We start from the raw sequence: 16,478 nt of genomic DNA, 5'->3' as shown, positions 1-16,478 counted from the left end.
TCTGTGAAGCACTTATTTGGGCTGCAATTTCTGAGCCTGGTAACTCTAATGAACTTATCCTCTGCAGCAGAGGTAACTATAGGTCTTCGTTTTCTGTGGCAGCCCTCATGAGAGCCAGTTTCACCGTAGTGCTTGATGGTTTTTGCGACTGCACTTGAAGAAACTTTAAAAGTTCTTGAAATTTTCCAGATTGACTGACCTTCATGTGTTTTCTAGATTGACTGACTGTCATTTCTCTTAGCTTATTTGAGCTGTTTTTACCATAATATGGACTTGGACTTTTACCAAATTGTGCTATAGGGTTATGGAAGGGCATGACAGTTTGTTTTTACATTTATTTCTCCCAAAAGAATACATGTTATTCCATCCATGAAATTACATTGAAATTTGTTTTAGATTGCCTTAGATGTGACAGTAGGGAGATTAGGATGTTCAAGGTTAGTCACAAATTTGTAATACTGCATACTGTATGTTTACAGTTTTGGATGTGAAATATTGAATTTAATTTCATGTGTTGTCAGTCCAGGACACATTTTCAGACGAGCAATCTTGTTAGACAGCAAGCAGATTCTGATCGTCAAGATCTTGAGTCACTCATCTCTTTGTTGCTCCTGGGCTCAAAGTCTCTGGCATCTCTGGCAATAACATCATTGTCGTTGCAGAGGAAATTTATCAATAGGGCTGCTTCGTTCTAACGTCATTGATTTGAGTATAATCCAATTCAATGGAATAAGAAATGTATTAGAGGCATTTTGAACAAATAGATCCTGAATGACAGCAATTGTTGAGTGAAGGACAATGTTTACTGAAGCCTGAAGCATACACAACTCACCACGAAAATGTAATAATGGACAAGAAAATACTTATTTAAGTATAAATAACTTAACTACTTGTTTTTTGTTTTTTTAAATGACCATTTGTCAGCAAGACTAGATTAATTATTTCAGACTACAAGAGTGGAGGCCTAATGACAATTGTTGAATGTCATTACACTTTTTTTATATATTTTTTTTTCATGAGGTTTTATAATTTATTGGTTGACAAGACAAACTATAAAACACAAGCACACACACACCAGCAGACATTACACATTTATCCCCTCACCCTCCTTCCCATCTCACACAAAGGGCCTGCTTACTTAAGTACATGTATATAAAGTAATGATTTTATACTGCCAACTGTTGTAGTTTTGCACCAAGCAGTTGAGAGATTGACAGTTCAAATTGAGTTATGTCCATGACTAAATAAATACATTGCTAATGTGGCAGAGTGTGTGGGGCTTGGCATTGTAAGGCAACCATTCTCTTGGCTGTTGTTAGGCCGGCAAGCCAAATCCTTCTCTGCCTGTATGTTAAGTTCAGTGAAGACTCATCGTTAAACAGTAGCACATTGGCCAGACATGGGATGGGTTTAGCCAAAATGCCTGACATTGATGAAGCCACAGATTGCCAAAAGGAGTTAACCTCTGGGCACTCCCAGGCCATATGAAAAAATGTGACCAATATATATTGTCCTGCTAATAACAGGGTTAATAATATATCTGTGAGGTTATCCAACGGGCTTTTATATAATTCTACATGAATAATAACTATAATTGCATTGTTTAAAAAATAATCATATTTTGGAGATTTTGTTTTCAAATAACGTAAAATGAGCGAGGAAAAAGGCCATTCTTGAACACGGGGTGAGATATTGTTACTAACTTGTAAATAAAGCCAATTTGTTATTTAGAATGATTTAGTTCTGTTTTTAGAGGGAGAGAAACCAAAAACCTACAATCATCTCATGGGTCTCCCAGTCAAGGAGGTATTGAACCAGCATCTGTAGAAACACAGCTTGCACTGCTATGCAGTGTCTTGGACTGTTGCGCCACTTAGGCGCTGTATAACGTGACCGGTCGGGAGTGGGCTACACTACTACAGTAAGACCAAAATAAAATAATAAAAACCTTGGTGTAACAACAGTTTTAGTAAGTAATACAAAGTCGTGCACAATTATCAGTTTCTATTTAGGTTTATGTCGCTCATTCATTGTCAGAGACCCATTTGGACCCAAAAGCATAATCAGTGCTCTAACTCCCCTTTGCGCTGGTCTGGAGCAATGAAGTGGTGACGCAGTGTACCGTACTAAACCACAAATGACCTCTAAGTCCCGTGGTGTAAGCTCGCAATTTTTAACGGAGGAACCCCTGTACTTTGGCGTTAAACCACACATATTGTGGGCACAGAATAAAGACCCAGACATATAATTTAAGATTGGGGAGATTTTGGCCTCCAGAACTCTTCCGTCTTTATAAAGTGGACATTTTGATCCAAGGGCACTTTCCCCTCCATATAAATTTGGAAATCAAAGGGTGCAGTTTCTTCCAATATCCCAGTGGCTGTGAAAGGGGAATCATAGAGCTGTAAAAGTTTATCAGAGGAAGTATGTTCAGCTTAATGATGTACGTGCATGTCTGAAAAGAGTTTGAATTTGTGCATTGAGACCATCTTTTGTAGGTCTGACTCTACTTGTTTATGAACACTATTAAAATTGGTAGTGATCTGTGAGGACTGATAGATGTCAATGCCTAGGTATTTGAAATGGCTTACTATTGGGATGTCAGTGGACATGTAGGTATCTCTTCATTAAGCGGTAATAGTGTGGATTTGGTCCAATTAATTGTGTAACCTGAGATTGAACTAAAGTTTTTAAAGATATTGAGAAGGACAGGTAGAGAACGAGGGACCTCTCCAACCTATAGTAATATTTCATCTGCATATGTGGTCAGAGATGTGAGTAGTGATAGGTACATGTGTGGACTGACAGACTGCTTGAGCCAGGGGTTCTAGTGATAAAGCAAAGAGCAAGCTGCTGAGAGCACATCCTTGCCTTGTCCTTCTGGCAATGAGGAATTGTTTTGAAAATAATTTGCAAAGCCCATACGTTTGAGTACTGTCCAGAGATACTGCCATTCAAAGTGATCAAAGGCCTTTTCGGCATGAAGTGAAATGAACAGCATCAGGTAGTTCCACATCTGCAGCTGCAACAATGATGTGAAAGCAGACGGCAGATGTTGTCAGAGGCCTAACAAGTTTTTTTTTTATCATTAACTAAATTTGTCATGCAAGGTTCAAGTCTGCGAGCCAATAATTTTTGCATATCATTTAACATCTAAATTTAACAATGATATGAGGCGATAGAATACTGGTGCCATCATTATCGTCATGTTTAACCTACAATTTAGAATAAAAAGAGCGAAAAGTATTGTTAATTAGCTTTTGGTCTGTATGGTTTTAGGCTGGGTTTCTGTACAGCACTTTGAGATATCAGCTGATGTACGAAGGGCTATATAAATACATTTGATTTGATTTTGATTTTGGACTATCCCCTCTGTTGATTTGACTCTAATATTATTTGCAAAGCCCTCATTGGTCCTTAGTTTCATAGCCAATAACCGGCTGGGCCGTGCACTGTTGAAGTAATAATTCTGACGAGCTTTGTACATAATAAATTCTGCACGTCTGTATAAAACATTCAGTTCTTTCTTAACCAATTCTATGTCGTGTAAATATTTTGAAGAGGTGTCAGATTGCACTCTATTGTAAAACATTTAACTTTGCCTCCAATCGTTTTGCTTCATTAATATTTGCATTGTATAAATAAATTAAATGAAGTTGCATTGTTTCTAATAAAGCCTTGAATTGCATCCCAAAGTATGCTTGGATCATCAATCGATCCTTCATTAATGCTAATGAATTCTGCGAGAACTATTGCAAATTAATGTTTGAAGCTCTTATTTTGTAAGAGTTGTATTGAAGCGCCAGCGAGCTGCAAAGTTCCTGTTAGCACATAAATTAGCCATATACAAAACTATATTATTGTCTGACTGAATATTTGGCATACACTGAGTATACAAAACATTAAGAACACCTGCTCTTTCCATGACATAGATTGACCAGGTGAATCTAGTTGAAAGCTATGATCCCTTATTGATGTCACCTGTTAAATCCACTTCAATCAGTATAGATAATGGGGAGACAGGTTAAAGAAGGATTTTTAAGCCTCGTAATTTTTCATGATAAGACTTGTGTTGTGTTTTATTTTTGTGTTTTATTTATACATGGACATTCGCAGTGTATCTCGCAGCCTGTCTGGATGTTAAACAAGTGTAACAAACATCCGATATGCATTCAACATTTTGAACCTCTGAAATGGTCTTCACGTGTAAAATTACAGTAAGTAAATTGTCTTTAAATGTTTTATTGTAGTTCTTTTGAAGGATGACGTTTTCTTAACCTTTCCGAAAATATGCACATTTGGAATTTCCAAAAGAAAAAGTAGTTAATGTTATGTTTGGGCAAGCTTAATTAACTTTAAAAAGGTTAAATCATTTGCATAACACCAGTGGGTGCTCAAAGGTTAGACTTAAATGAGCAAGGATGTACCATAGGGCATTTGGAATCTGGTGTGTGTGTGTGTGTGTGTGTGTGTGTGTGTGTGTGTGTGTGTGTGTGTGTGTGTGTGTGTGTGTGTGTGTGTGTGTGTGTGTGTGTGTGTGTGTGTGTGTGTGTGTGTGTGTGTGTGTGTGTGTGTGTCTCGTGCACACACATGTCGTACTGAGCAGAGATTGTATGCGGATGAGGGTGGCTGGAGTATATATAAAAAAGTGACATTTACTTTCCACACCTAGGACAAACATTACCATAATTTTGACATCTATAGTTTACCACTGTGTCAAGAAGATGTAGTGCCTGAAGCACCTTTTGGAAAGCGCTATTTGTTATTCTACGCAGTAGTTTGCATGAAACATGCACAGGATGAATTTGAGCATACAAAAGACTTCCTTTGGGAAAGCAATGGTTATTTTGTTTAGGTGTCTGTCTGTTGTTTCTGGATTTAATTATAGGGTACATTTACTGAAAAGGAATTCTACAAGGCCTGACGTTTAAGGGTTCACTAGTTTGCTATCTCGGTTAACATTGAACTATAATCTTGCTTAATTTGGTCAGACGTAGTCTGTCCTTGAGAGATTACTAGTTTGCTAGTGGTCACTGCAGAAGAAAGTATTTATGGGTCGTAGGATAACTTTCAGAGTTTCTGTATTCTTTCAGCATCTTCAATGATGTCATTGGCTTTGGCAGTAAACCTGAAAGTAAAGTAAAGTCATTAGGATTTGTCAAAATGCTGTGTAATTTAAACCGCCAGACAACCGCTTCCTTTATTAATTCTGCATCCTGTTTGCTGCAGTTGAAAGTGACAACAAAAAGGAGACCAAAGGTGGAAAGGGAGCCAAGGGGAAGGTAGATCAAAGCAAAGCCATCAAAATGGTGAGTTCAGTAAATAAATCTAAAAAGGCCTGCCTTTTTACCTGCCTTCAGCACAAGAAATGATTTAAGTCCCCTTGCCCGCTTGTGACTTCCCAATCAATGACATAATGTTTGTGTAATGATCCTGTGTTTTGCTTCTATATCATATTTATTCCCTGTCACCCTTTCACTCTTGCTCTCTTTCTCTCTCTCTCTCTTCCCCTGCCTCTCTTTCTCCCCCTCTCTCTCGCTCTCTCAACCCGCCCTCTCTATCTCCCTCTCACTACTCCACTCTCTCACTCCCAAGTCAAATGTGTCTCTTCCGCTCCTGCTGTCACAGATGTTTGTTTGGATGTCTCTATCCAATATTAATCTACCTGGATTTAATCTGTGTTTCTTGTTACCCAGGTGCCGGTCAATCGTGTCTTGCCCCCCAACACCCTCCCAGTAGACACACACAACTTCAAATGTATATTTTACTTGTTTGACTTTAATAATGACCTTTTAACACCTCCAATAAGTATTTCACTGATTTTCAGTGGTGAGAGAATCTATATTTCGAGGAATTTCCTAGATAGGTATTTCTTAAATATCAGTACAGCCAGAAGAGGACTTGGCCACCCCTCAGTGCCTGGTTCCTCTCTAGGTTTTTTCCTATGTTCCTGCTTCCTAGAGCTTTTCCTCGCCACAGTGCTTTTACCTATGCATTGCTTGCTCTTTGGGGTTTAACCCTCGGCATCTGTAAAGCACTTTGTGACAACTGCTTATGTAGAAATGGCTTCATGAAATTTGATTTGGGAAATAAGATTGTTTGTAATGCCAGACCAATGACATACTGTGGAGGAAATTGTCCTTAATACACCTCATCTAAGATATCATAGACCCTTACAACGAAGAGGAATATGGTAAGTAAGCATGATCTTAGTTGTCATTATTATGTTTCTGATTTTGCTAATAATTTCCACAAGAGAATCGTTGATCACGATACGGCCCCAGACGATAAGCTATGTTGTTCTGACAGCCCGGGCCCATATTCATAAAGTGTCTAGGATCCGATTTGACTTTCATATCATAATGTATAAGATTATATGGACAGTGGGTGCCTGATCCTATCAGCACTTCTACTCTGAGACACTTTATGAATATAGACCCTGATCTCTACTGATATCTTTGTAAGCTGTGCAATGATGGGTTTTGTTGCAGTAGACACTTAGGGGCATGGCTCTCCTGAACGAAACATCCAAGAGTACCGTAAAGAGGTGCCTCCAATCTAGTGTAGAATATGCCCCCAAAAAGTCATTCAAGATAGCACTGTTTTCCAATCCCATTTATTGATTTGATCTTTTGTTTTAATAAGCATGAAAATGTTGCCAGCACCAAATAGACGTGGTTGTAATGGTCAGAGTTTTTAACCTTTAGCCGACTTTTATGTTGATATCCCTATGTATGTGAGTGGCCGTTTTACGAAATCTGTCTTGCCTGCTACTTACTTAAACTGCATACTGTGTACTAATCATACCAAATACTATATAGAACGTACTGTTTAGTAAAATCATATGCAGTAAGCAACAAATATCAATATACTACTCATCCATATTGAGATGGCCTCATTGAATGCGCAATCAAGCTTTTTCCCCGCCGTTCATACATTTTTGTAGAACACGTCCCCTATTCTGATTATCAGCTGGTGTCGAACACACTTGAGTGTGAAAAAACTATTCAGTTATGTGAAGCGAATTCTACTAGATGAAAAGCCGAAATGAGTATGACATCCGAAGTTTTAAATATCCAATAAATGTTGTTCCACTTCATGATTGTGTCCCACTTGTTGTTGATTCTTCACAAAAAAATACAGTTTTATATCTTTATGTTTGAAGCCTGAAATGTGGCAAAAGGTCGCAAAGTTCAAGGGGGCCGAATACTTTGTCAAGGCACTGTACCTCATCCAATGATAATAAATGATGAAGTAGCTGGAACTGTTTATTCTCTGTGTGTGTGTCGTGTGTGTATGTTGTGTGTGTGTGTGTGGGTGGGGGGGGGGTTGTTATGTTTCAGAAGGCAGCAGCCTGACAGAGAGGATGAAGAGGACTTTGGAGGCATACAGCCAGCAATTCACCCCACTGTGGGAGGGTTTTTGGGGAGTGAACGCACTCCCAGGTCAGAAGTCACTTTCACTCAACACACTCATTAGCAGTAATGACACAAGAGTCACATATGTATGTCATGTATTCCTGTCCGCTGGCATACCAATCTGATGGCTGATGTTTTTTCATGGCATGCTGCACTCTAAGCCACTAACACTGTTGTGTGTGTGTCAGTCTCGCAGAGCTGGAGCAGCTGCTGACAAACTGCAGTGCTTTCATCTTCCATGGAATGGAGCGCTTTCTCGCTAACATCCCACCATCCAAGCTGGCTGCCCTCAACCTTTCTGGTACTGTATCCAATACCTACCTATTTTCTTTTGTGGTTTGAGTTTGTTTGGTCTGAGTTTCAAGAACCTTCTTGTGAAGATGTTGGACGATTTGAGGTAGATTTTATTTTATAGTATCAGCTTTTTCCATCAAATACAGACTATTTCAATTGTTTGATCAGAAAACAACCATGCCCTTAACCAAAGCCAAAGCTCAAATACCAGAACACAAATAAATAACCAGAACCTGCCACATTCCAACTATGCCTCCCTCCCAGTAAGCTGATGTTGTATATATGCCACCACTGCAGAATTAGCACAACATACCTTTTGAAGTGACCCATTCGTCTGAAAGGGCGTCCCAAATGGCACCCTATTCCCTATGTAGTGCCCTACTTTTGACCAGGGCCTCTTGTAAAAAATAAATTACTACATTTAGGGAATACGGTGCCATTTAGGATGCATCCTGTGTGTCAGAGATTTGCTGTTTGCCATCTAAAATTAAGGAAACTAAGTAGAAAACAACATCATTCAACTCCAAATCCAACTCATTCAACTCCAAAGACTGGTATTCAAAGGCATTAGGCTATAAGTTCAGAACACAGAACATAACTCTTCCGTTATGACAGGGAATATTTGTAAAGACTTATATAAAAATGTCACATTGTGTCAAAGATCTGAGTGGCTTTGGATATTATGTGATGGTAATATGATTTATTTAATCAAATGAAGGATTTTCCAAAGTCAGTGATGGAGAAACAAAAACCCAGATATAAATTTGAAATTGTACTGTGTGTAGCTTATGTACGTAAATGGAGCAGTAGACGTAATCTCTTTTAAACACATCAATCTTTAATTCCCCGAGTGGTTATATTTAGAAAGACAGCAATATAACATCAATTAGATTTCATTATAGGCCTGTTGCTGTTACATTTTCCAAGTTTCACCAAGCACTTGTAGAAATTATACAGAGATTCAGAATGAATTGATTCGGGATAATCACTAGGCTTATATGATTTATTAACATGATATAGGCCTAGTAATTGTTTGATGTAGGTTTAATGTGTGCATTGGAGATGTTCATCAGATGTAGTGTTCTGAATCTGTCGCCCGGAGTTGAAGTAGTTATTATAGGCACTAGAGAGCAAGCTGTCAATTAACGTTAATCTCACATTGAACTGTTCCCTGGACAGGAACTCTGGCGTTCCCAATCCAGCAGATCAGAGTCTGGAGCTGACAGTGCCCCACCTGTGGCCTAACCCGGGTGTGTCACATTTTGGCAGATCCATTGACAAACACCTCCGCAATTGATATTGACTAGGGGCCTTGTCTATAAACATTGATTACACCAATTGCCACTCAAAAATCTGTACAAGGTCGCAGTGCTGTAGTACATTTAAGAGTAAATAGACACTTGACTAACACATTCATTGACAAAAAAGAATAACATGTTTTTTCTTCTCATTTGCATTATGTGAAATGAAATACCGCTGTCTAAATAGAGCATAAAGCAGCCTGTATAAAACAAGGAGGAAGGGAAACGCTGCTAAGGTACACAATAGTAGATTTTGGTAGACAGAAGGTGCTCTTTGGTAAAAGGGGTCAATTGGTCATCAAAAAGAAAGGCGGAACAAGGCACTCTTCATAGAAGTAACAAATGTTTTTTTGGGGAGGGTATTGATTCTCATCATGTTCATTTCAAATGCCTTTGGTATTTTGGAGACAGAGACTCCACTCTTTCCTCAGTGGCTGCTGTCTTGATTTATTTATTACGATACTTTTTCACTAATCTTCCTGAAATAACTGACCACTCAACCCAAAAAGCCTTCTGACTTTTCACACCTTTCAAACCCTTTTCAACAACAATCAAATGCTTTTCACAGGCATGGCTCTTGGCCTTGCTTGATTTTTTTTTGTTTTACTTCCTCCAAAACAAAGGACGTTTTGGGTGTGGATGACACTGGGTGTATTTGATCTGATTGACAGGGGAAGTCAGGATGACCTTACACATCACCCTGGGCCTCACAATACCATCCACTATCAAAGACAGGCTGGGCTTTGGCACTTCTAACCAAACAAAGTGGTGAGGAATGTTCAGACTATGTTGCCTCGCCTGAATAACAGCTGTAACTCGATAACAAGCCAACCCCACCCAGTTGGGTGGTACAAGGTGTTTGCAGATGTTCTAGATAGTTTCAAGTTTTAATGTCATGCACAAGTACAAGCACAGGGAAATGTCTTTCTTGCGTCAGACCGAGATGTTCAGAACTGATCTAGAGCAGAGGGAGGGAGAATGAGTTAAATTCTACTTCCTGCACTCAATCTAATGCCTGAAGAGAGTTTTGAGCATGACAAACTGTGCTTGTTGGAGTCATGAACATGAATCAACAGCTCTCTTCTCTTTTTCCTTTCGTTTACACACACTGGCCTAAATTCATTGACCTTCCTTCATAACCGATCTAGGGGCTACAGATGAGAATTAGCCCTTTTACTAACTCTGGTGCATTTACATTGATGTAACCAAGGAAATGTTCATTAATGTGCACGGTCCCTGTAGAGTAAATCCCATAAAAAAAATAAATCCAAGAATACATACACTACCGTTCAAAAGTTTCTGGTCACTTAGACATTTTATTTTTTCAGAAAAGCTCATTTTTTATCCATTAAAATAACATAAAATTTATCAGAAATACAGTGTAGACATTGTTAATGTTGTAAATGACTATTGTATCTGGAAACTGTAGATTCTTTTTAATGGAATATCTACATAGGAGTACAGAGGCCCATTATCAGCAACCTTCACTCCTGTGTTCCAATGGCACGTTGCGTTAGCTAATCCAAGTTTATCATTTTAAAAGGCTAATTGATCATTAGAAAACCCTTTGGCAATTATGTTAGCACAGCTGAAAACGGTTGTTCTGATTAAAGAAGCAATAAAACTGGCCTTTAGACTAGTTGAGTATTTGGAGCATCAGCATTTGTGGGTTCGATTACAGGCTCAAAATGGCCAGAAACAAAGAACTTCCTTCTGAAACTCATCAGTCTATTCTTATTCTGAGAAATGACGGCTATTCCTTGCGAGAAATTGCAAAGAAACTGAAGATCTCATACAACGCTGTGTGCCACTCCCTTCACAGAACAATGCAAACTGGCTTTAACCAGAATATAAAGAGGAGTGGGAGGCCCCGGTACACAACTGAGCAAGAGGACAAGTACATTAGAGTGTCTAATTTGAGAAACAGACGCCTCACAAGTCCTCAACTGGCAGCCTCTTTAAATAGTACCCGCAAAACACCAGTCTCAACGTCGAGTTCCTCTGTCCAGTGTCTGTTCTTTTGCCCATCTTAATCTTTTCTTTTAATTGGCCAGTCTGTGATATGGCTTTCCCGGAGCATCCCGGAGTTGCCTCTTCACTGTTGACGTTGAGACTGGTGTTTGATGTTATTTTAATGGACAAAAAATGTTATTTTCTTTCAAAAACAAGGACATTTCTAAGTGACCCCAAACTTTTGAACAGTAGTGTATCATTCCACCCATAGAGTATGTTTTGGGTAGTGTAATTTGGTCCCAAATAACAATTTATTTCACCTCATTTCAAAATGTTGTCATTAAGAGCACATAGTCAACAATTTCGCTCCACCCGTAATCTGCTAAATATGTGGCCAATAAAATGTTATTTGATAAAAAGCATGTTTTCACATCTCAAAAGAGTTCAATTGTGAATGAGGTGCCATTTAAAATAACAGGATTGACATAAAAAGGCTGATGATTTCATCTTAAATCAGCCATAACTCCCCTTGTGACGGGGAATGGAAGCTTGTGTTCAACAGGGAGTGGAAATTGAATGTAAGTTAAAAAATATATATATAAAGTTAAACATTTCTAGCCTATCTATCGATGGGTAACATGGTTGATGTGTTATGCTCGATCCGTTCCGTTTTCCATCACCAAACACCAGAAAATGGTCAAAAAGAGTAAAACCAGCTGACATGCTTTTACACTATGATTTACACTGTCGTTTGAAAGTATAATTTAAAGGAATAGTTTCACAATATTAAAATGAGAGTTCAGTAGAAACAGGGTTTAACTTCAAATGAGGGACAAACGTAAAGGAATCACTAATGTGAAATAAATAATAAATAATTTTGGGGTGAAGTGGGTTGAAATCTTCCTAAAAGTCAGAAAAACATGCACTTTAGCAAGTCTTTATTCATTTATTGAATTGTCCATGTGGTTTATGTAAGGGGCACTACATTTAATATAACAGGCGTTTAAAATGCAATATTGGTGCACCATTTTTACATAAAATATCAAAGGGACACAAAAGTCACTATTTGTGGAACGACCCATGACCAGATGATGATAATGTGTTGTTATTTGTCCTCAAGAGTGCCAGATGGCTGTCCTTTTCGACCTCGTCCAGAACAGCGCCAGCATGCTACGGCAATCCAAGCTAGATGTGCAAAAGAGGTAACGCATTGCATGTGCTTCTTATGACTTTATCCAATGAAGTGCATTAAGTTGCATCCCCTCCTTCACAGCTGATACACCACAGCTGTTTGATGCTTCGTCTCAGGATGGTTATGAGAAGACGCTGGACAGTTCCTTTATAGACCTCATGTGTCTCCGTCTCTCTTTCTATCCTTCTTTCTACCTCTATCTATATATTCTCTATCTCCCCCTCTTTCACTCCCCTTTATCTATATTTCTCGCTCTCTATCTCTCTCGCTTTCTCCCTCTCCTTTAGTGATGGACACCTGGCCCTGGAGAGGCCCCTGGAGACAGCCCTGCTACTCACTCTGAGTGGCGTCCGTTGTGTTCTGCTCAACCAGTGGCACAGCAGCCCCCAGAGGAACATAAATAACATGGACTCCGTCATGGAGAGTGAGTTCAATACACTGTTACTGATGCACATTACTGTATGTAAATTAAAAACAGTTTCAAAACTGGGACATGAAAGCTTTAATTTAAGGTGTGACATGAAGTCTAAGAATAGCTGTAATATGTGTTGTGTACTGTGTGTTTTCATGTGTTGTAGATCTCCTGAGGGTAGGCCTGACCTCTGGCCAGACTGTCCATGCACTGAGGAAGGGAGAAGTCCAGAGCACAGAGAAAGACGTAAACACTGCAGGATCAGATGGTAGGCCATCACTACAACTCTGGGACTGGGCCATATTCAATCATATCTGGTAGTATTCTGTTAAGACAGTTAGAAAATATGTTGAAATTGATATTTGGAAGAATGTTGAGTGCTTTTTGCATTACAAAAATGCCATGGTATGCATTTGCATTTACATTTGACATTTTTGTTGGTGGCACTATGCGGGAATAATGCCATTCATCAAGTGAGCCTTTAATCCTTTACACTAGTGGGAATTGGCCTATATGGATAGGGAAATGTTTCTTACAGAAGAAATATGAATGGCATATGCATAACCATGGTATCAATTGAAAGGGAACTGTTTGGAGATAATGGGGAAATGATTAGACCAAAGGTGAGTGCACAACAGTTCACCTGACACAAGACTGAATCCAAACCTTACACTGTTGATTTTATGTGCATTGTACTTTTACTGTACCTTTTTGACGTATTTGTTGATAACGAAATCTGAAAATGTGCTGAATACATTCAGTAGCAAAATAAGAATATTCCTGGAAAATGTGGGGTAGGTGCAATACAAATTACAAGGGTTTGAGTGAGACGACTAACTAGTGTCCCCAAGTGGCCATACACCTCCAAAGTGTGCACAGTTCCTAAGCAATTTCAACTATAAGGTACTTTTTTAAAGCTTTCTTACCTGCTGTTGAGGAACTAGAGCAAGCATACTTGTAGTAGTTCAATTTGGAACACAACCCTGCTTCCCTGCCATCAGACAATTACTGTTGTTAACACAATCCAAAAACAGTCAATCATACCTCACAATCTGGGTCAGGTCAGCATGACTTGAAAGCTTGTTCTATTGCTAATATGACTAGGTAAGTTCTAAAATATAATTTTACAGTGTTAGGCTTTCACAAGGCAATTAAAATAAATTGTTTGTAGTTTTGGTGCGCATAGAAATGAGTCCGGAGTATATTCAGGTGCGTGTGCCGCTGTGAATTTTCTTCACAATGAACAAACAGGTTCATTATGTTCAGAACAACCCAGGGTATTACGCCATGTAATCTTGTAAATGTACATCAAACATAGTGATCAGGAATATTGACACTGTATATGACATGAGTTTGGAAATGTGAAGTGCACATTTGGAGTCACGGGTGTTTGGTTTGCTTTTATGGCATTAAAGCAGTATTTATTATAATCCTCAACGTCTCATCTTTCAGAACACCCAGAGTCATCTTCACTTACAGCATTTACCTAAGTCAGACAACAAAACATTTACAAAAGTTGGCCAATTAACCAGGATAGATTTTTGGCAACTTTTTGTCACATGATGCTCAAGTTCATGATGCTCAAGTTCAGTATAGCTTTCAGTTAAAACTCATACAGCATTGTGAACTGAAGAACTTGCACTCTACATCATGTATAGCATGTTACTGTACTGCCACTGCGTTCCAATGTAGGTGCTTATTAGTGCCCAAAATCTGCCATTTTCAACCCGTATACGGGTACGAGTGTAAAGGGTTAAGTGCATGTATTCAGGTGTAAATTAGTCTTGCCACCAAGCAAAATGTGTTGTTTTTTTTGCTTATCCCATTCATGACACAATTCCTAGAATTAAAATGTTCCTAAAACTGAATACTCTGTCAATTATTAGGATTTAGAAGACGGAGCACATTGCTTGTGCTACCTGTGTCACTCTCACTCCCTGAGTCATCTCTCTCTCTCTCTCTCTTACTCCCTCTCTTTCTCTTTTCTCTACAGATTCCATAGGCCACGAGAATTCGGTAAATAGAGATGGGAATGCACATGATGCTCAACCAAGATTGACCACTTCATCATCAGCCTTCAATTGTGTCATCTATGGACTGCCTAACTTAGTTATTACGTGATCCACTTCAGTCCCTCGTAACATTCCTTCAAATTTAAGGATATTCGTAAAATTGTTTTATTAAAAGAAAACATCAACACAATGCCATCTAATAACACAGTTATTCCCAAGGCTGTACAATTACAAACAGATCCCAAAAATGCATTAGCCAAGAGTAGTCCTCGGTTTCTCTAAGAGACAGTTAACCATTCGTTGCTTGGCTTCAGTGAATAAATAAATATCTTGTTTGCCTCCACTTGTTTCATCTGTTTTATTGCGCCTCGGCAGAAATAAGCCATCTAATGCACCTGGTGCCAGTGGTGGGATAGACAGGGTCGGGTAAGAGGGAAATGTCTAAAGAATTATCGTCCACTCCCCAAGCGTTCTCCCCTATGGAGCTCTGCCATGCTTTGGAATTACACTGTTATCAAAACCAATAATGTAATAAAGCGATGAAAACAGGGATGTATAGTACATAATATCTGGACCACATGGGTTGGTTGTGAGAGGACTGGATCTACAGTAGGCCACAGGACAGCACCTGGGGCTGTATGTATAAAGCGTCTCAGAGTAGGAGGGTTGATCTAGGATCAGGCTCCCCCCATGCGGTCTGTGACCTTATTCATTGTAATCTAAAAGTCTAATCTTATCCTAAATTAGCACTCTTGACACGCTTGATATATACTGCCCCTGGTCACAAATAACATTTGTGCCACTTGACGTTCCAGCAGATGCAACTGAAATAGTTGTGTGTGTTGCTCTTGGGATGTTTCACCCTGTCGATACATCACACCTTTGTTAGCAACCATGTTGTTTATAGTGCTCGCTTCCGTGTTGTATTTTGGCTGTGTGTTTAACTCAATATATGCCTTAACAGTCTACTCTAGATAATAAGTGGGATGTTGGCTGTTATCTGGTATCCAAGAGTCACTGTAAAACACTTGACAGCACTTTCTATCCATATTTCTGTCTCTTTCTATCATCTCTCACAGATTAACATAAAGGACTGAATGATCAATGAGTTAAACTGATCTGACCAAAAATAATTTAGAGGAGCCATGGGCAAGTCCAAAAACTCTAGAAAATCCACTTCTCGTAAAGCAGGTATGTTGTGTGTTATTGTAGAGGCTTCAATGCTTATTGAGTGAATGTTTGCCTTGAGGCAGATTTTTAAGTATGACCACCTGAATCTCAAGGCAAAGTGAATGCGAGCCATGTTTGAATGAACATTAAGCACCCTTGGTAGAGATGTTTGAACTAAGATAATTGTTTTCTTTTCGATGTTCTCTGATTTCTGTAACATGCATGTCACACAAGTATCTTTGAATAAAAATTGGATTTTGTACTTACCGGTAAATCAACATTCTGTCAACATGAACAAAGCAGAGGCTTTGTCAGTTCACATGGTGGCTGAGAGAACATGATTCACTGTTTCAATTAAATGGTGCTTTTTGTGTGGGGTTTATTGATTCTAATTCAGGGACATGTGGTTATGCAGTGCAACCAGAATATTAACCATAAGCTTGTAATCCTCAGTTTCCCAGTATTTGTACTTATATCCTGCTGACTTTTATCCTGCTGAAAAATGGTTGTTAATTGGTAAAAATGTTTTCTCTCTCTGTCAGCGTATGCGCTACTGGTGTTGAAGTCAGGTGCAGGAGAGCAGAGAGTTGTGATCAGGCGCACTCTTTATTTGGGCAGAAGCACAACAAACGGACGCAACCGTGTCAAACCTCCAGACAAAAAAAAACAAATGGAAAAATGGAGCGGCGATGGCTCGAAGGCCGGTGACGTTGACCGCCGCCCAAA

At 39.1% G+C, this 16,478-nt stretch overlaps 1 protein-coding gene across 1 annotated transcript in view; it reads left to right on the top strand.

Moving 5' to 3' along the window:
* LOC118401477 (cilia- and flagella-associated protein 46) overlaps positions 1 to 14,925 on the top strand; it is an 85,581-nt gene extending 70,656 nt beyond the window's left edge. The window contains exons 52-59 of the mRNA XM_035799018.2: positions 5,230 to 5,309; positions 5,697 to 6,011; positions 6,495 to 6,547; positions 7,607 to 7,719; positions 12,087 to 12,168; positions 12,446 to 12,582; positions 12,737 to 12,838; positions 14,564 to 14,925. Coding sequence (XP_035654911.2) covers positions 5,230 to 5,309; positions 5,697 to 6,011; positions 6,495 to 6,547; positions 7,607 to 7,719; positions 12,087 to 12,168; positions 12,446 to 12,582; positions 12,737 to 12,838; positions 14,564 to 14,691 — 1,010 coding nt within the window. The 3' untranslated portion in view covers positions 14,692 to 14,925. The remainder of the gene's footprint in view (positions 1 to 5,229; positions 5,310 to 5,696; positions 6,012 to 6,494; positions 6,548 to 7,606; positions 7,720 to 12,086; positions 12,169 to 12,445; positions 12,583 to 12,736; positions 12,839 to 14,563) is intronic.
* Positions 14,926 to 16,478: the final 1,553 nt, after the last annotated feature.

The sequence above is a fragment of the Oncorhynchus keta genome, chromosome 2 (genome assembly GCF_023373465.1).
Source record: "Oncorhynchus keta strain PuntledgeMale-10-30-2019 chromosome 2, Oket_V2, whole genome shotgun sequence".
NCBI classification, from domain to species: Eukaryota; Metazoa; Chordata; class Actinopteri; order Salmoniformes; family Salmonidae; genus Oncorhynchus; species Oncorhynchus keta.
Note: the sequence above shows the minus strand (reverse complement) of the source record. Positions and strands in the feature narration are given on the sequence as shown.